The following is a 21,433-nucleotide window of genomic DNA, read 5'->3' on the forward strand; positions in this document are numbered from 1 at the left end:
GACCAAGCCACCAATCTCACCAGAGATCTTTGTCTTTTAGCTGGCTCTTTGATAAGCGAAGTTGAAGCCCGCTTCTTGGCAACTTTTTGTGAGGAATCTGTTGATTTCCTCTTCATAGGGAGTGTGGAGCAGCTGATGTTGATGCTGATGGAAACCACTGTCCGGGGGAGGAGGTTCTGGTACCAGAACAAAAAGCACTAAGAAACTCACTACGAAAAGGCTCTGTTAGGGACTCCGTCTCAGGCCAAGCGTGGCTGAGAAGGAATTGAGGGCGGTTTGGCCACACAGCGCTTTATAGCCCCCGAATGTGGAGCATGACGGGGAGAGCACATGTGCGGCCCAAACAGGCACTGCTACCAAAAATCTCTGATCCTAGGCACAGGGATGCAGACACACTTAAGTGGAGCACACACAGGGACACTACTCGAAGAAGTAGTGTAGGTTCATACTTAGCAGGGAGGGAGAGCTAACAACAGATGACATCAAGAAGGCGGAGGTGTTTGATGCAAAATGGGCATTAGTCTTCATTAAAAAGGTTAATGGTGACCAGATACTTAACCCAATTAATATTAACAACACGGAGGAAGGAACACAGAACACAAGCCAGAATAGGAAAAGAAAAGGTTAAAGAATATTTAGAGAAGTTAGATGTAGCCAAGTTGGCTGGCCATGATGAAATGCACCCTAGGTACTTAAGGAACTAGCTGAAACAATCTTGGAACTATTAGCAATTATCTTGGAGAACTCATGGAGGATGGGTGAGGTGCCAGAGGACTTGAGAAAAGCAATCATAGTACCAATCTTTAAAAATGTGAACAAAGAGAACCTGGGAAATTCTAGACCAATTACAGCCTAACTTCGATACCTGGAAAGATATTGGAACAAATTATTAAACAATAAATAGGTAAGCACCTAGAGGATAATAGGGTTAAAATGAATAGCTAGCATGGATTTGTCAAGAACAGAGCATGCCAAACAAACCTAATTTCCTTCTTTGAGAGTGTTATTGGCCTAGTGGACAGAGGGAAGCAGTAGGTATGATATATGTATGATTTTATTAATTTTTTTTCCATTTTTGAATTCAAAATGACCTTGACCAATTGAAGAATTGGTCTGAAATCAACAAGATGAAATTCAATAGAGACAAGTGCAAAGTACTACCCTTAGACATTTAAAAAAAAATCGATTGCACAACTACAAAATGGGGAGTAGTACTGCTGAAAAGGATTCAAGGATTACAGTGGATCACAAAATGAATGAGTCAATAACGACGTAGTTGTCAAAAAGGCTAATATTCTAAGTGTATTAACAAGAGAGTTATATATAAGACACAGGAGGCAATTGTTCTGCTCTATTCGGCACTGGTGAGACCTCAGCTGGCGTACTGTGCCCAGTTTTGGGCGCCACACTTTAAGAAAGATGTGGACAAATTGGAGAAAGTCCAGAGGAGAGCAACAAAAATTGGTCAGGTTTTCCAAACCTTTTATCATCAGGAAAGGTTAAACTAACTTGACAAGTTTAGTCTTGAGAGAAGATTTCGGGGAGAACCTGATAGTCTTCAAATATGTTAAGGGCTATTATAAAGAGGACAGTGATCAATTGTTCTCCATGTCTTCTGAAGGTAGGGCAAGCAATGGGCTTAATCTGCAGCAAGGGAGATTTAGGTTAGATAGTAGGAACAACTTTCTAACTATAAAGATAATTAAGTACTGGAATATGAAGGGAGTTTGTGGACTCCCCACCACTGGAGCTGTTTAAGAACAAGTTGGACAAATGCCTGTCTGGAATGGTGGTCTAGGTTTACTTCGTCCTAATTCAGTGTAGGGGACTGGACTAGATGACCTCTCGAGGTCTCTTCCAGGCCTACATTTCTATAAGTCTATTGAGTAATGCCAACAAGGATTTTAGAAACAGATCATGCCAAAATAATCTGATGGCCCTTTGATACTGCTACATATTGAGTGAACAAGCTAAGTATTCAAGATATTTTATTTGTGTAAAAAGCCTTGCTGAAATACATTACCAAACTGGAAGTTCATTAAAGAAATTAGAAGAGTATTGTCTGCATAATAAAATAAACAGCAAAAATTCATCAGAATAACTTGGAACTCTTGTTCGACAAGTGGGAAATGAGAACACAGTAGTGTACAATGATATATGTTGAGAAAAAAAACAACAGGAACACAAATGTGATAGTTACTTGTAAGAATCTTAAAGACAGATTTTAATGAAATATCTGAAACTGTCATAATAGAAAAAAATTTCAAGGAAATAACTGCACCTTGTGTCCTTTTTGTTTCTTAAGAAGCCTATAGCTCTTATTGCATCCACAGGACTTAAGTAAAAACCATAACTGGTTTAAAGACACTAACACAGTGGTGGGCAATCTGCTTCTGGGCCGTGAGACATTTTACGGACGTTGACCGTCTGCAGTCACGGCCCCCCGCAGCTCCCAGTGGCCACGGTTCGCTGTTCCTGGACAATGGAAGCTGCGGGAAGTGGCGGCCAACATGTCCCTGCAAATCGCAGCCACTAGGAGCAGCAGGGGGCTGTGCCTGTGGACGGTCAACATCAGCAAAACGTCTTGCGGCTTGCAATCAGATTATCCTGATGGACCCCATGCAGCCCTGAGGTTGCCCACCACTACACTAACACGACTCATGTGGATAATTCACTATGAAACAACAATAAGCTATGTTTTATGTTGTTTCTTCAAAGGCACACAGAACTGAAGGTACTCCCCAGACAAAGAAGGTGAATGGCCAATGTCCTGCAGTAAAGAAGCTCTAACTTACAGTGGCCTTAGCCAACTTGCTTTGCAGCCCAGAATCTCTGAAGCACTTAGTGCTACAAGCATGCCCCTTCCCACTCTCCACACAGGGATCTGCGAAGGAGGACTGCATAGGGACTCTTATATCAGCCCTATGCTGATTCTGCATCAGGAAATTCTCCCATAGCCTACTGTGGCCTCCTTACATGGCCAAAGCAGTGTATAGGGGCGTTGGTGAGAGCCAGAATCTATCCCAATACCTTAAAAGTAATCTACAAAGAAAAACGATGGGCTTGCACCTTTTTCTATCTTCATAAGATGTAATAGCAGTCTGCAACCATGTGCACGCACACAAGTGTGTGTACATTTAGTAGTTTATTCCCCCCCAGATTTTTATGTTGGATCTTCAGGTCTTGTCTGCCCAGGAAAGCTGATGACAATTAAAGATCTAGTAAAACAATAATACCATAAGAAAGAGCAAAAGGAATTTTAGGGGGACTGTTTAAAATTTTGGTTTTTGTTTAACATTATTTAACTTCAATGACTATTACATTTATTTTAGAAACAGGATATCTTGGTTCAAGGTTCAAAACCCAACCCCTTCTATCAACTAATGCCAGCCCTGGCGACTCCATTACAATGGGGTCCCGACCCACAGTTTGAAAACTGCTGCTAGCGCTATAATGAAGCCAGATCATGCAAAGTGAGGAACAACACATAGCAAACAAAGAATTACATGTATGCTGCTAAAAACAGAATTATACTGAAAGGGGTAGGAGAAATATTTTAATGAAGGCTTGAGTTCTTAGATCCTAAAATTATGAAACTAAATCAAAATTAATTTAAATGAAGACTTAGATGGGATAACATGGATCCATTACCACCAATTTTTGAAAACGTCATCAAGTTTTTATGATTTGGGAATGTGCTAATTGCTAATGTGACTATTCAACAGTGAGTAACAACCTATTATGGTTTCAGAGTAGCAGCCGTGTTAGTCTATCCACAAAAAGAACAGGAGTACTTGTGGCAAATAAATTGGTTAGTCTCTAAGGTGCCACAAGTACTCCTGTTCTTTTAACCTATTATGGTGTGTTTTCTTTCTGCTGCTGTATCTTTAAAATAACTGAAAAGGCTCAATTAATCTCCCCAAAAGAAAATAATTTGGAAATTAGAAGAGAGATTTTGGAATTTTGCAGACAAAGAGTTGCAGGTTCTCTGCTGTTTAGTTTACCAATTCTCATCAGAAAAATTGGTAAGTTCCTAGAATTCAGTTCAGGATCAATATGAAATACTTACCAAGCAGTAGTAATGAACAGCGAGATTGTATTCCTTGTAAGTTCTCTTTTCTCCATATTTTTCGGGACAGTCATCAGTTCGTTGACAGAGGACACAGGCTAAAAATATTGAAACACTGTTTAGAAACACTTAATGGAAATGGTCTGTTAACAGAAAATGCTGGTTCTAACCCTTAAATAAATTAAGTATGAGCTAGGCTACTGGATAAGTGTAGTAAAGCCAGTATCACCCATCTGGTATTCACCAGATGGAATTCAATGTTGTGTTTGTTTACCACACTCCTCTTACTTTAAGTGGCTGTTGTTTCTCTCCACTTTTTGTAGGTGCTCCCCTAGCCTTCCTTCTTTTTTCCTGGGTAGGCTTTGAAGTGCAGAGCAGAAAGAGCAAGAGAAGAGAGATTGCAAGTTGCTTCTTCCCTGGCTCCTGCTAGATCCTAGTGAACAAGGGATTTTGCTCACCCAACAGGCGCCTCTTGGAACCTACCAGCAAGCCACACGCCATCAATTGAAATGCCCTGTTTTAAAGGCCAGCTAAGGTGGTATCTTTAATATTGTGTCAGTTGAGTGCCTAAACACTATGGTGAGTTGTACATTATAAATGTGTAGAGCAATTGATATCTGAATATAAACACATTGTACCCAACTTTTTTTGTAGAAATATAATGATATTGATGATCTCAATAACATAATAAGATCAATGGAAAGAATCATTACTTACCTGTTAGTAACTGTGGTTCTTGGAGATGTTCTGCACATGTAGATCCCACTTATGGTGTCCATGTGCCCCAGCAAAGGAGTTCAGAGCATTTTCACTAGCAGTGTCCAATAGGGGTCACACATGCCCTGAGGGCATAATGGGCACAGCAACCCCAACTGCCACTCAGTTCCTTCATCACCCAGCTTGCATCTGAAGAAGTGAGGTTCTTACCCACGAAAGCTTATGCTCCCAATACTTCTGTTAGTCTCAAAGGTGCCACAGGACCCTCTGTTGCTTTCATCACCCAGAATCCTCATTTGTAAGACTTTGAGCTGCCGGTATGGAGGGCGGGTCATGGAATCTACATGTGAAAAACATCTCAAAGAACCCCAGTTACTAGATAAGTAACTGTTCTTTAAAGAGGTGGAAGCTAGAAGTTATCTGTAAAGAGACTGCAAAATAGCTCTTCCAAAATGGGCATCAGATCTTGAAACTGTGACTTAATGTTTTGTAAGCGTATGAGCTGAAGACCAGATAATTGCTCTACAAATTTCTGATATTGGAACCCAACTTCAGCATGCTATTCAGGTTGTTTGCACTCTGGTGGAGTGAGTTTCCATGTTTGATGGAGGACTCTTATTAATATTATAAGCAGTTCTAATATAATCCATACCTATTCTAGCCATGCCTTTTGATTTATTATCATAAACAAAGAAAAAAGTCTTGGCATTTTACCAAAAGATCTAGTGCTACCTAGGTAATATAATGGTGACCTCACATCTAATGTATGTAATTTTGCAGGTGAAGAATGAGGTTTTGGAAAAAAAGCTGAAAAACGACTGCATCGATTGATATGAAAATTTGAGTACTTTAGGAATAAAAGATTGATGTGGTCTCATAGTTACTCTATCCATGTAAAAAACTGTATAGAGGATTTATCGTTAGGGATTGTAATTTGCTTATTCTACATGCTGATGTAATTCCTACCAGGAATGCTACTTCACTGTCTGTAGATGAATTGGACAATTTGATAGCGGTTCAAGGAGGTCAAGTGCGAGTGGGCCACAAGTGAAGAAAGCATTAAATTTGAAGTTCCATGCTGGAGCAATCTTTCTCACAGGAGGAAAAATGTGGGGAAAAAATTTCATAAATCTATTCACTGACTGATGAAATTGCACCTCCCTCTTCTGGAGGATGAAATGCGGATTCACTGCCAAATAGACTTTGACTGAAGAGATATATTTAAAGCACCTGGGACTAAGAGGTAATTATTATTGGAACAGAACTTGGACATGGAGCCCAGAGGTCTTCTGCCAGATCCAATATTCCTTCATTAATAGGTAACGCAACCCTGCTCTGGGATGCTGGCTGTAGAATATCAAAGGGTTTATATATGCTTTTTCCTGAACTCCAAAGGAACTTCTAGTGTTTTTGCCATATGCTTCAATAATTCCTGAAAAGTTTTAAAATCATCAGCTGAAAGAGGTGTAGCCTGTGACATGGTTCCATCAGGTAAGGAAGAACCACCAAATATAGCATCAGACGGATTGTCCTGATGGACTGGTATTTCATCATCACTTAAAATTTGTTATTCCTCTGTATCTTGAACTCGAAGAGTGATCAGACTTATAAGAGTTTGCAGCAGGTGATTCACAATTAGATCCTGTCTATTGTGGGAATATTGTTCCTGAAATGGACGATATCGAGGCCATGAGAACCAATATGGCCATCTGGGAAAGGGACATTGTGTCCCTTTCGGAGGGAACCAAGGGGCATAGTGAGAATTAGCATCTCACAGAATCATAGACTTCAAGGTCAGAAGGGAACATCATGATAACTTAGTCAGACCTCCTGTACATTGCAGGGCACAAAACCTTACCCATCCACTCCTGTAATAGACCCACTATGTCTGGCTGAGTTACTCAAGTCCTCAAATCATGATTTAAAGACTTCAAGTTACAAAGAGTGACCTGTGCCCCATGCTGCAGAGGAAGGCAAACCCCGCTGCCCCCCAGGGTCTCTGGCAATCTGACCTGGGAGAAAATTCCTTCCTGACCCCAAATATAGTGATCAGTTGGACCCTGAGCATATGGTCAAGACCCACCAGCCAGACACCTGGGAAAGAATTCTCTGTAGTAACTCAGCCCTCCCCATCTAGTGTCCCAATTACAGGCATTGGAGATATTTGCTGCTAGTAGCTGCCGAATGGCTACATGCTTGTAGGGAGTCCCATCATACCATCCTCTCCATAAACTTATCAAGCTCAGTCTTGAAGGCAGTTAGGTTTTTTGCCCACTCTTCTCCCCTTGGAAGGCAGTTTTAGAACTCCACTCCTCTAATGGTTAGAAACCTTCACCTAATTTCAAGCCTAAAATTGTTGATGGCCAGTTTATATCCATTTGTCCTTGTGTCCACATTGGCGCTTAACTTAAATAACTCCTCTCCCTCCCTGGTATTTATCCCTCTGATATATTTAGAGAAAGCAGTCATATCTCCTGTCAGGCTTCTTTTGGTTAGGCTAAACAAACCGAGCTCTTTGAGTCTCCTCTCATAAGGTAGGTTTTCCATTGCTCAGATCATCTTAGTATCCCTTCTCTGCACCTGTTCCAGTCTGAATTCATCTTTCTTAAACATGGGACAACAGGATTGCAAAAAGTATTCCATATGAGGTCTCGCCCAGTGCTTTATATAATGGTACTAACACTTCCGTGTCTTTCCTGGAAATACCTCGTCTGATGCATCCTAGGACTGCATTAGCCTCTCTCACAGCTGCATCATACTAGCGGCTCACCGTCATTCTGTGATCAACCAAAACACCCAGGTATTTCTCCTCCTCTGTCAGTTCCAACTGTAAGTCCCTAGCTTGTAGCAAAAATTCTTGTTGTTAGTCCTTAAGTGCGTGACCTTGCACTTTGCACTGTTAAATTCATCCCACTTCTATTACTCAGTTTTCAAGGACCTCCAGATCTTCTTGCATGATATTCCGGTCCTCCTCTGTATTGACAATACCTCCCAACTTTGTGTCATCCACAAATTTTATTAGCACACTCCAACTTTTTGTGCCACGGTCATTATTAAAAATGTTAAATAAGATAGGGATGGTCTTGGGGCCAGAGAAACTCCACTAGTAACCTCCCTCCAGCCTGACAGTTCACCTCTCAGTATGACCCATTGTAGTCTCCCCTTAACAAGTTTCTTATCCACCTTTCAATTCTCATATTAATCCCCATCTTTTACAATTTAACTAATAATTTCCCATGTGTAACTGTATCAATAGCCTTATTGAAATCCAGGCAGATTAGATGTACTGCGTTTCCTTTGTCTAAAAAACAATAATAATAATCAGTTATCTTCTCAAAGATCTGGCACGATCTACCTTTTGTAAAACCATGTTGTATTTTATTCCAATTACCGTTTGCTTCTATGTCCTTAATTATTTTCTCTTTCAAAATTTGTTCCAAGACCTTGCATACAATTGAGGTCAAACTAACAGGCATCTTTAGGTTAATTAGGAGGCTCTTGTTCATATGCCTCCCTAAACTTTTCTTTCCGTCCGTCTGACTTCCTCTTTGGTGGAGGACTCCTGCTAGAGTCTATAGAGGAATCAGAAGCCATGACAGGAGACTGAAGGATTTGGGCGGGTGTTAAATCCTTGATTGTAATGACATGTTGGTTCAAAGATATTTTAATTAGATGCACCCTAGGTTTCTTTTTGAGGAGGGGCTCCATCCAGTATTGAGATCAGGGAAACCGCCAGGATTGGTGACTCAGGTACTGGAGTGACCGTAGGGTCTAATGAAGACACATAAGAAGCTTTTGGAGCTGCAAATTTAGTTGTAAAAGGTCCCTGCAAGGAGGATGCTATAGATGCCTCTCTGCTATGAAGCTTCCTTTGCAGCTAAAACCACTGGTGCACAGCAGACTTCGATCAAAGCTGCCAGTGCTGACAAGGAAAGCATTGCAGAAGACTGTCCTGGGCACTCTGACAGTGCTGCTGAAGCCAGTGCTGATGAGAAGGAAGTCATATGACCCTTTGAGCTCCTTCCCTTGAGATCTTTTAACTGAAGAAGTAGAGGAAGGTTTCTGTATCAGCTCTGTGCAGTGGTGCAGCACGGCAGCACTCTTAGCACACATCCTTTGACGAACTCTGCACTCCCAGCAGCAAAGAGAGGTCTTGGTCCAGGAAACAGAGTCAGGGTCACTCAGTCCTTGGACAGCAACTGTCTCTGACTGCTCCGATGGACCTGAATCTTTTTTAATTGCTCCTGAATTAGGTGTCAAGTTTCTGGTGACAAAAGCCTTGGAGAGATGAGCTGGGAAAACAGAAGCCTCTGTATCAGGTCTGTGCTGAGTCAGACATAACTTTCATGGACCTTTCCCTAAGATAAAGCTTCAGTTTGGACTACCACTCTTTGTGTGCGCACTTCTTGAAAGAGCTGCAAACTGCACACTTAGCCATGACAGATTCCTCACCAAGACAGTAAAGGCATCTGTTGAGATCTCCCCACAGGAGGACATGGCTTGAAGCCTGGGCTCTGCCATAAGTGAATGCCTTTTTTTTTTTTTTTTTTTTTTTTTTTTTTAAGACCTACTGAGAACATGCTACTTGAAACAGTAACAAGTACATTAGCTACTAAGTATGAACAAATGATTAAGTAACAAGATGACTACAAAGGGACACTATGTTATTCTGACTTTGCCTCATGGTAAGAAGGAACTTCGTGGTGGTTGCTGAACCCTTTAAGCCCTGAGGGAAGGGGACACAAGGCCACAAAGAGCATATGTGTGACCCCTATTGGCAATGGTAGAGTATAAAACATTTTCACATGTGATGGGGCACATGGACACCAGAAATGGGATCCACATATGCAGTAACTTGAAGAACTGTGTTACTACTTTTTAGTCCATTGCTTTTTCATATGTATGTGTGGCAATCATTCGGCAGTACACGATTCAGTGTAAGGCGTTCCATTGTCTGCATTAAGTCACATATTTAAAATGCTCATACAATGTACAATAGTGTTTCAAAACAGATCCATTAGCAAATTCAAGAACACCTTGCATTTAACAAATTTAAAACACAAAAACAAACTATTAAGGTTACCAAGAAATTCAGAAAACTAACAAAGCTAGAAACAAACATCTTAAATTCATTTCAAATATCTTAATTCTGACCTGCAGTAGAAATAAATTAAAGTTTTTCTTAAATTTACTGATACTTCCATTAATCTAAAGGAACCATATTCATTTAATGCTAATGGTAAACAGTCACAACAAATAAAGGAAACAGTGCTATTTTAAACTCTTCTATTTTCTGAAAAGTGAAGTCTCAACTTAATAGATACATCTCACACACAGCTAAATTTAACCCAGCAGTTAAAAAAAAAAAGGGATTTTTTTAAAAGCATTTATTTGCAAAACGATCAAAATACGTTTTAAGCATAAACATAATTATGGGAAGCCTTTATCAAAATTAGGGAAATAAGTCATCAAGAATATCATGCCATCCTGAACTCACCCTGAAGGGAATCATTTTTCAACACACAATTTTACTATTGAAATTTCAGCCATTCTTTTAAACCATTGCATTACCAAGCAACATGCTGGAGTCATCCTGTTGAATTTAAATTGAAATCCTACATTATAATTGCCTTTGTATTGCAGCTAGGGTGATCAGATGTCCCAATTTTATAGGGACACTCCCGATTTTGGAGGCTTTTTCTTATATAGGCACCTATTACCCCCCACCCCGTCCCGATTTTTTACACTTGTTATCTGGTCACCCTAATTGCAGCATCTACAAGTTCTGTAAACATTTAAATACAGTAAGTTAGAATCAGTGGTTCTCAACCAGGGATATGTGTACCCCTGGGGGGTACGCAGAGGTCTTCCAAGGAGTACATCAACTCATCTAGATGTTTGCCTAGTTTTGCAATAGGCTACATAAAAAGCACTAGCAATGTCAGTACAAACCAAAATTTCATACAGACAATGCCTTGTTTAGACTGCTCTATATACTATACACTGAAATGTAAATACAATATTTCTATTCCAATTGATTTATTTTATAATTACATGGTAAAAATGAGAAAGTAAGAAATTTTTCAGTAATAGTGAGCTGTGACACTTTTATATTTTTATGTTTGATTTTGTAAGCAAGTAGTTTTTAAGTGAGGTGAAACTTGGGGGTAAGCAAGACAAATCAGACCACTGAAATGGGTACGGTAGTCTGGAAAGGCTGAGAGCCACTGTGCTATATCATTTAATTAGCCTTACTTACCTGGGCTTTGGAAGCGGCAGAGGGTATTTTCATTCATTCTAGTACCTTTCTTCTAGCTGTTCACTATGGAAATTAAAAACAAGAGGTCAAAAGTATTCAGTGTGTTGAGGATGGTACACTGCATTTTACTGTATTTAATCCAATTTTCTTTTAAACTCAAGAAGTTGAGAGACTAAATCACCTACTTCTAAATTTTTCCTTTTAATGCTTCCAAGATGGTCTCAAAGTCCTAACAAATTAAAATTCATCTTTCACTCTGAAAGGTAAAAGTTGAAAAGGATAAAGGTTGAAAAGGTGAAATCTGATCTCCCTTTGAAATCTGATCTTTTGTGTATTTTTTACTCTATACAGCGTTTCTCAAACTGGGGATCCCGACCCAAAAGGGAGTCATAAGGTTATTGTAGGGGGGTTGCGGTAGGCCAACCTTACTTCTGTGCTGCCTTCAGAGCTGGGCAACCAGAGAGCAGCGGCTGCTGGCCGGGCACCCAGCTCTGAAGACAGCACCACCAGAAGCAGCACAGAAGTAAGGGTGACATGGTATGGTACTACCACCCTTACTTCTGTGCTGCTGATGGCAGCGGCACTGCCTTCAGAGCTGGGTGGCCGAAGAGTGGTGGCTGCTGGCTGAGCACCCAGCTCTGAACCCAGCGCCAGTGGGGGGTTGTCACTCTTTTGGGAGGAGCAGGGGGTTCGTCATGAGCTTTACAAGTTTATATTTTGCTGTTTTCAAATACATATTCATGCTTTGTTACAAAACCATGAAATTTAAGATTTAAATATCTGAAACCATGAAATTCAAGATTTTTAAAATGCTATGACCGGGAAATTTATGAAATTTGGTAGGGTCCTAACAATAAGCCTTTCGTTAAGGCAATTTGCCTCTGACTTCCCCAGCATTTGGGAACCAAACCATAAACAAGTTTTATTTCCTTTTCCAAAAGATACTTTTGCAAACACACTGGCAAAGACCTTGCAGTTTGCCTATCAAATTAGTCAATTATGCATTTATTTAAATGCAAATTTGTTCTCAATTAAAATCAACTGACAAGATTTCAGTTTCTGCAAAAAATACCACACAACACACTGGACCACACTCTTCCCTGATGCAATTCACTGGACTTTAGTGGAGTTACACCAGGAAGAAATCTGATCCATTTTGTTAATATTTACTACAGCATTTCCCAAAATGTAGGATGCAAAGTAGCAGCTGTGGAGGAAAGGAGGGTATGGATAGGCCTTAATTGTTTTCCAGAACTTTTAACTATTATGCTTACGAAGAAAACTTGATCCAAGTATAACTGATGCAGTGGTGTCTCCCTGAAGTTGCAGACAGTGTGGATTAGATTTAAGGTATGAACTATCCCAATCATTTAAATGGTCAAAACACATGACAAAGTTAAGGAATATCACATTATGAAGATCTACAGAGAGTGACCGATTATTTTGGATAGACCTATTCACATTTTACACCGCAATAGGGCTAAAGGCAGTTGACTTCATTTTCCTTACTAAGGGCTAAACTTCCAAAAATCTGGGAAACGCTGGTTGACTGAACAAGAAACATGCAACAAAGCTGAAAACTATAGCCACTCTTCAAGGAGCTGCTGGCAATGCACATGGGAAGAAAACTGTAACATTTCTAGGAATCAGAAGTAAAACATAGAAGAGGCCTATCAGGTCATATAATCCATCTGCTGGTGCAGGAATATCTATAGAAGTGAAAGCTTGTGCTTGAAATAATCTGAAATCACTAGTTATACAATTTAATGTGTTAACCTTTTTATTCAATCTCATTTTATTTTAATACCTTTGGACAATTTTAACTTCAGGTTATATATCTACATACTGTATATCACATTTATTATGCCTGTATGCTGCCAAACAAATCAACTAATCAAGATTGGCAGAAATGGCATCAAGTGACAATTTAACTGAATCTGATAACAAAAATAACAAAGAAGTTATTTTTCCCACCCTTCTTTGGTGAAGGAGTCAAGAACAGAGTTTAAAACAGTATCTTACCTCTTTGGAACTTCCCTTGAAAGATGTTTTTTCTCACTCAGCAATGGCCACTGGCACCCTCAAGGTCTTCAATCTTCAAGGGCGCTCGAACTGAGGGACCATCTGTACAAGTAAAGAGGATCCCAGATGTCAGTACCCTATGGCTTAATGAAATAGTGAAAAATCCTGATAGATAGAGGGAGCTTAGGTTTGGTTGGCAATGAGAAGCACAAATGTCAGAACCTAACATTTCATTCTCTCTTTTGGGTTGGGAAAGAGGAGAAAGTGCTACTAAAAGCAGTGGGTTGCTCTCTTATCTCAGTGCAGCGTGCCCTGGAGTTTTTAATTCACAAATTAAGGATCTGTGAGATCAAAACCTTGCCTGTTCACAAAGCCCCCAACTCCAGTGGGGGTTCCATACAAATGCAAAGGTTTTCCTGCGTGGATCTAGTTGCATGATTGGAGCCTAAATCATTGCCCACTGGGTACAAAAGTGAGACAGTAGTCAACTATTTTGCCTGAATTATTGTTTCCTCAAGTCTGCCACTAATTTTGAAATCAAATATTTCCCACATTTAATCAACAGCTGAAGTCTATAAGAAATGGGAACTTGCAGGCAATACGTAAGATGGCTCCTAAGGACTGTAGTATCTTTAATACAGAAACAAAAATTGTTTTAAAAATGAAATTGGTTTACAATACCTTGCATTTGGAGTCTACTTCCTAGAGGACTGTTTACTTGGGGGGAAAACAATTAAACCTAAGGAAATGCTAGACAAGTTAATATGTAATAAGTGATTTAACTTGTTTTTGTGCTACTGTGCTACAAAGTACTGTACTGTGCTACAAAGTGTCATACCTACTTACAATTACTATATACCAAACCTCACAAACAGCCCATACTTATACTCACTAATCCTACTACATTGCTCTCCAGAATCTAAGCTATCAGTTTCAAAATAAAGGGCAAGTCCACATTACAAAATTAAGTCGACAGAAGTTACATCAATGTACATCTGTCACAGTTATTAAGTCGCTTTTGCATGGCCACACTACACTTGTGTCAGCAGTGTGTGTCCTCACTAGCAGCTCTTGCACTGATGCAGAGAGCAGTCCACTGTGGGTAGTTATCACACCGTGCAACTCGCCATCATCTAATGCAGGATGTTTTGGGAAAGGTTTCCAATGCCTCATGGAAGCAAACAAGTTGCACAGGGGTGACTGGGAACATGATTTCAACATCCCATGATGCTGTTTTCTCCATCTCATAATTTTATCTGCATCCCATGTTTTGGCCTCTTTTCAAAAGCAAACCCACATGTCAGCCATCTCTGTGAAAAGCATGGATCCTGAACAGCTCTGCACTACTGAGCATACAACGCGCCTGATCCCACACACGGAGCTGCAGGCAACATGACAATTCCTTGGAGGCTAGCTTGCTGTGAGACATAGAAACAATTCAAGGTTATTGTTGGCATTCACAGAGCAGCTGCAGATGGAGGAGCATCAGTTCTGGGAGAAACAAGCACTGACTGGTGGGATCGAATCGTTATGCTGGTATGGGATGATAAACAGTTGCTCAGAACCTTTGGATGTGCAATGCCACATTCCTGAAGCGTGTGCAGAGCTCACCCCAATCCTCTGGTACAGCGACACCAAAATGAAAGCAGCCTGACAGTGGAGAAGCCAGTGGTAATCACTGTGTGGAAGCTTGCAACATCAGATTGCTATCAATCAGTCGGGAATCAATTTCGAGTTGGGAAATTCGCCATAAAGGCTGCTATGTTGCAAGTGTGCAAGGCCATTAATTGCATCCTGCTACGAAGGACTATGAATCTAGGTAATGTGCAGGACATAGTGGATGGTTTTGCAGCAGTGGGGTTCCTGAACTGCGGTGGGGCAACAGATGGCACACACATCCCTATTTTGGCACTAGACCATCTTGCCACAGAGTACATCAACAGAAAGGGCTACTCTTCTATGGTATTGCAAGCTCTGGTGGATCACCGGGGGCATTTTATCGACATCAGGGTGGGATGGTCAGGGAGGGTGCATGATGCACACATCCTTAAGAACACAGGCCTCTACAGAAGGCTGCAAGCAGGGGCTTTCCAGACCAGAGGATTACCATTGAGGATGTTGAAATGCCAATACTGATCCTGGGAGACCCAGTCTACCCCATTACTCCCACGGCTCATGAAGCCATACACCAGCCCCCTCAACAGCGGCAAGGAGCGTATCAACTACAGGCTCCACAGGCGCAGAATGACATTTTAATGTGCCTTTGGCCATCTGAAAGGCAGGTGGTGCTCTCTACTTATGAGATTAGACCTCAGTAAAAACAAAATATCCCAATGGTTATAGCTGCCTGCTGTGTGCTTCATAATACCTGTGAAGCTAAGGGGAAAAGTTTCTGCTGGGATGGCGGTGGAAAAGCTGTCTGCTGATTCTGAGCAGCCAGATACTAGGGCTATAAGAAGAGCTCAACATGGAGCTATATGGCTCAGGGAGGCTTTGAAAGACCATTTTAATAGTGCAATATGTGCATTGCTGTAGTGTGCTCTGCCTGGCTTTGGTTTTTTGCACCCCAGTATGAACCTTATAATGAGTGCTGTGTATGTAGTAATATCAATAGAGGCATTTGCAATGTTGTATTATTTATGACTGTCAGCCCCAGCCAGCATATGTTGTGAATAAAGATGAATTAAATTTCCACAAATAGACTTTTATTCCAAACCCATACAGACATATAACTGAATGAAACTTTATAAATACAGGGAAAAAAACCTTTGAAGGGGAAAGAACAGCCATTTTCATTTCACAAACACATACACCAATCGTGTCTCTCACACATCAGCATATGCACGGCTGTGATTGTCTGTACTTTCTCCAAGGCAGCGCCGTATTAAGGCCTAGGCCGACAAGGCCTAGGCCGGCAAATTTTCAGGGGCAGAAGCTCCCCTCCACGCTCCGCCCCCCTGCTCCAGCTCACCTCCGCCTCTTCTGCAAGCGCGCCGCGGCATCCCGTTTCTCTCCCCTCCCAGGGTTTGCGCCGCGAAACAGCTGTTTTGTGGGGCGGGCAGGGAGGGAGGGGGAGGCGGGGGAATGCCACACGCTGGGGGAAGAGCCAGGGCCGGGTGCAGGGACTTTGGGGAGGGGGTTGGAATGGGAGTGTAAGGGGGCGGAGTCGTGGCGGGGCCAGGGCGGCAATTATTTCCCGGCCTAGGGGCGGCAAAATTATTAATCCGCCACTGCCCCAAGGGTGGAGCGGTAGGGATCCTGCAGCAGCCCCAGATGCCACGTGGAATTTGGGGAGGGGAGGGTGTAGAGAGATGTGGGAATGCAGTTGTCCATGGGCTGCAGAGAGAAGCAAGCACAGGTCTGTGGAACCTGAAGGTCAACAAGAGTCACCAAGAGTCACCAGCATGTCTGTTTGCTGCTTGAGAAGCGCTAGCTTCTCCTGCTGCACATCTCTCCTTTTCCTGTGCTTTTCTCCTCTCCGCTTTATCCCCGTCCAGTCTGTCTGCGAGGGTGATCCTTTAAGCCCTGTGCTTGATAGGCAAAGCAACAGAGACTTGCAGGATCTCTTGAAACACATCATCACGCGTCCTTTTCCTTCTTCTTATCTGGCTGAGAAGCTCTGCTGGTGTGGATGGAGAGCCCTTCAAGGCCACATTTCAAGCTGCAAAAGATATAATAGAACCTCTGTGCATTGACTATATTCACAAGATAAATGGAAACTTGGTATACTGAACTTACTCCCCTTGATCCACACAAGTTACAAGCACTACATTCTTACTTCTCCTTGGGATTCATAGAGCACAACAGCAGTCCCAGCCATGGTGAGTATGGCTTGGGGTCGAGTTGGGACAATGGGAGTGGGGGGCTAGCTCTGGGGTATAAGTATATGCAGATTGGGCAACTGAACATTTGCATAATTTTCCACAGGCAGTGAGGATTTTAGCGGATATCTCACTCCTGAGGGTAACAGAAGCTGAAAGGGAATAGTTCCTGCATGTGTCCGGCTGCAGACCAGGGTCCCTATGCTTCTAGTCTGTGTGCTGCAATGGTGCCTGCTGAATTAATTCCTGAGTGGTGTTGGAAAGTGTCCTGCCGCAGTGGAAGAAATAAGGCAGCCCTCCCTAGAAACCTTTAGCAGGGGATGGCAGACTACCTCCAAGCAGTTTCCTTGAGATTTCTATGTAGGATTCACAGGACATCCCAGTGCACATAAACAAACTGCACGGCCCCCTCTGCCTAACTGTACAGCGAAATGAGAAGCAGATAGTGAAATAACCAATAGAGGTAGAGTTGCTATCTCTTAGAGCATGATTAAAAAAGAGTAAATGAATAGGTGTGTTCCTGCAATATCAAAGCAAACTGCATACTTACCAGAGGTTCCTTCCCCTGCATCAGGCTTGCCTATGCTGGACTGCAGGGACTGGCTCAACTGCGTCACTGGATCCCCGGATGGCCTGTTTCCCATACTCCTCCTCCTCACTGTTCACTCCGGGGGCCTGTGACTCCAACTCCCTCAAAGTATCCCCCAGGCCTTTGGGGTGGTGGTAGGGTCTCCGCCGAGGATGGCATGCAGCTCTCTGTAAAAGTGGCTCTGCACCAGTGCAACTGTTAGACTCCCTTGCCTTCTGGTACGCCTGTCGCAGTTCCTTGGCTTTCTCACAGCATCGCTGAGGGACCCTCTTGTAGCCCATGCCCCAAGCAATCTGCTCATAGATATCGACGTTTCTTCAGCTGAAATGAAGCTGTGCCTGCACAGCCTCTTCTCCCCACAGACCCAGGAGAATCCACATCCTATGTACTTCAGGCAGGAGCGCGTTTGCAGCCTGGAGGCGGTTGCTAAGCTCTCCAGGCAGAGCGAACAGGAATTGGAATTTCAAAAATTCACAGGGCTTTAAAAGTGGAGGGACGTGTGCATGTGTACTTGGCCGCCCAGCAGCTGAGTTCAAAATTGTGACTAGAGTGGGGATTGTGGACGCCTCCTGGAGGCCACTAAATTTGACAGAAGTACTGTGTCACCCTAACTATGTCAACCTAAACATTATAACTCTTGCACAGGTGGAGTTAAGTCAGTATAGCGGGCGACTTACATCGGCGGGAACAACATTTTAGTGTAGATGCTTAGAGTTAGGTTATTGCAAGGCAGCTTATGTCGACCTAACTCTGTAGTGTAGATCAGCGGTTCTCAGAGGGTCCGAGAACTCTCTCAGGGGGGCTGTGGGGCCCCACGGCTAAAACCCAGAGCCTGATCCCTGGTGCCCTCCCTCCCCAGCAGGGCTGAAGCCGGGAGTAGTGGGGCTGAAGCCAGGAGCCCCGGTGCGCCCCGTGGGGCAGAAACCCTAAGCCCATGGGCAGAGATGAGGGGACATAAGGGTGTTGCACCCCCCCACCCCCAAACCTACAGTGCAAGATCAGGGCAGTCCCGGGGCAGCTACACACACACCCCTCCTTCTCTCCCCCCCTCCCTGGCAAAATCAGAGGCGAGAATCCAGAACCAGGCAGTGCCGGACAGCTGCTGCTCTGGCTGGTGCCATGGAGCAGGCAGCCGCAACGTTTCCTTGTTTCCTGCTGCTGCAGGGGTTTGAAACTGCTCCTCAGCTCCCAGCCCCATTTGCTCACGCAGCAGGTAAGAGCCGCCTGGGCGGGGGACCCAGCTTTGTGGCTGGCAGAACCCTCGGGAAATAGGGACCACAGGGGAGCCCTCTGGGCACACAGCTGTGACCCTCCTCCCTGCACCCTGAGTTACTCCCCTGCCTGAACACAGCTACCCCTTTCCCTGAGCAGTTTTTAAACTTTTTGAGCTGAGCCCCTCCCCCTTTGAGTTATCATTTTGGTTGCGCCCCCTATCCCCCCCGGACTGGATGGCCTGCTGAGGTGGGTCACGGAGTGGAGGTGGCGCTCCCTCCCCAGACCCCACCGTGCGGAGCTGGCTCAAGCCCCGCTGGCCCCTGCCCACCCAAAACCGAAGAAGTCAAACTACATCTATGCCCCAGGGACCTCCCACCAGCCCAGAGTCCCTCCTCCCCACTGGGCCCTGGAGTTTTTATAGCATGTTGTGGGGGGCCTCAGAAAGAAAAAGGTTGAGAACCCCTGGCGTAGACTTGGCAGGAGAGCCAACAAACAACAAGTACACTGCACGACTTTAGCAACACAGCCATGTCGCTAAAAGCTGTGTAGTGTAGACATAGCCTGAATCAAGAAGGAGCCAAGCCCAGGGACCCTCGTTTAGCCCACTGGCACATTCAAGCACCATATAACCTTATTTTGAATATTTGCACAGCCTATTGCGAGTGGCATCTCATGTTGGCAATTTAAATGGGTAGAGCTTAGTTTCTGAGACGAGACTGGAAGAGTACTGCCACTTTGTGCCCCACGAGCCACTCCCCTCCGCATCTGACCCCTGCTATTCACACAGCGGTATTACTGAAGTGACATCACATTTGCATTAAAAGCAGCTTCTGCTCAAGAAAGCTACTGTAAATGATCATACTCTTGGGGAAAAACACATTCAAAATAAGGCTAAATTGATCTTTTTTAAATTGACAAAGTTTGTTCTTTAATTTCTGAAGTCTTTATGATTTTAAAAATAAAAGAAATGTCAATAAACGAACAAAGGGAAGATGCTTTGAGGTACATGCTTTCCATGCAGTTCAAACAACAAAGTGCTATTTGGGGCTTTCACAGATGCTATTGCAGTTCACATTGTGCCCCCTTAATTTAAATATGAAAGAGTCTTAGGTTCACATTGTAGTGTGTGACAACATAATGGTAGGTCCTGAAAGAAAGCCACTGGGTTATTTGTTCAGCAAATGATACTCAGACTTCAGCAGAAATGTCCATGGAGCATTTTGAAGATTAACAACAGCTCCTCTGACATCATTCAGTCCAATCTAACAGACCCCAAGATGCTGAAACTAAAGAGCATCTTTTAAAAGTTTAACATAAAATACAGCCTTTATTCCATATAGCATCTTCCATGCAAGATTCAATCCTCTCAAAGATGCTTCAGTTAGCTTACATAGGGAAAAGGGGGAATTACTTCCACTGCGGATGCATTACGCGTTTATAAGCTCTCTCTCTGAGGGGCTTTGCTCTGCCTCTGGGGAGGAGGATGTTGGACTTCTGGGGATGGGGATTTTGTTGTCTCTTCTGCCCCGTGTTCCCTGTTCCCTCCCTGAGACAGGAGAGGGGGCTGGGATCCTACTCTGCATATTAAACCATCTTCCCAGCCCGTGGGATGAGGGAGATCGTGATCTGTATCAGTGTATGGGTGGCAGTGCCATAGGTCAGAGGACACGAGGTCAATGGGGCAACACCCCCCCGGGAATAGGGTCGGAAAAGGGGGGAGGGAAGGTGTCGGGGGCAAGGCCGCCCCCCCGATAAAATCGGAGGAAGGGGGGTCCCGGAAGGAGCTGCCCCCCACCCCGGGGATAGAGTCGGAAAAAGGGGGCCCCCGAGGGAGCGCCCGCTCCGGGATAGGGTCAGAGAAGCGCGCCCCGGGGATACAGTCGGAAGGCGGGGGGACCCCGGCGTGAAGTGGGGCCCGGGCCCGGCGGGAACGCTGATCTCGTTGGCACCAGCCTGCGGGACACGCAGCCCGGGGGGAAGGATCCGTTACTCACACGGCAGCTCCGCAAGCAGCATCCCCGGCTCCGAGCCTCACGCCGAAGGCTCAGCAGTGTCATAACCGACACCCGATTCAAACCCCAACATCCGCTGGCGTCCCGGAAGCGAGGCGCCAAAGCCCGCCCCAAACCTGGCAATTTGCGCTCGGCTGTTGATCGGCGTTCGTCTGCTTCCGCCTAGCAGCTGATCACTGTGATGCGCGCTCCTCCTAGGCAGCTTCTGAGGAGCCTGCCGGGGGGGGGCGGGGCGGGGCGTGCTGGGTGGGGCGTGGGCGTGTCATCGTGTCATCCCCGGGGGCAGAGCCGGACGCATGGAATCCCAGTAGAAGCAGGGTGAAATGAGCTCCGGAGCGTCCTGTACCACAGCTTCTCCTTGGATAAGTGCACAGCCCCAACTGGTACTGATGGGACTGCACTTGTGCAAACTGCAGTGCTCACATCCATCACCAGTAAAGCTAAGTTTTTGTCACGCATATTTTTAGTAAAAGTCACAGACAGGTCACGTGCTTCTGTGAATTTTTCCTTATTGCCCGTGACCTATCACTGACTTTTACTAAAAATATGCATGACAAAATGGGGAGCTGCAGGCTCCCCACACCACCCAGGGGGGGCCTGGCTCAGAGATTCAGGGTCTCTCTCCCCCCGCCGTCCATGGTGGCTCAGAGCTCCATGGAACCCCGGACACCCGCGGTGGCTCCCTGCTCCGGGGCACTCCACGGCGGCTCCGTGCTCTGGAGCTCAGGG

General features: G+C 44.1%; 1 protein-coding gene across 2 annotated transcripts in view; it reads right to left on the reverse strand.

The window, feature by feature from the left end:
* The window catches only part of G2E3 (G2/M-phase specific E3 ubiquitin protein ligase), a 52,070-nt gene extending 31,228 nt beyond the window's left edge, over positions 1–20,842 (reverse strand). For both annotated transcript variants that reach the window (XM_034768731.1, XM_034768730.1), the window contains exons 1-4: positions 20,687–20,842; positions 13,068–13,169; positions 11,046–11,108; positions 4,070–4,167 (exon numbers count right to left, since the gene is read on the reverse strand). In XM_034768731.1, the coding sequence (XP_034624622.1) occupies positions 4,070–4,167; positions 11,046–11,082 (135 nt within the window). In that variant the 5' untranslated portion in view covers positions 11,083–11,108; positions 13,068–13,169; positions 20,687–20,842. The remainder of the gene's footprint in view (positions 1–4,069; positions 4,168–11,045; positions 11,109–13,067; positions 13,170–20,686) is intronic.
* Between the last annotated feature and the right edge of the window lie 591 nt (positions 20,843–21,433).

This window comes from Trachemys scripta, chromosome 4 (assembly GCF_013100865.1).
Source record: "Trachemys scripta elegans isolate TJP31775 chromosome 4, CAS_Tse_1.0, whole genome shotgun sequence".
NCBI lineage: Eukaryota > Metazoa > Chordata > Testudines > Emydidae > Trachemys > Trachemys scripta.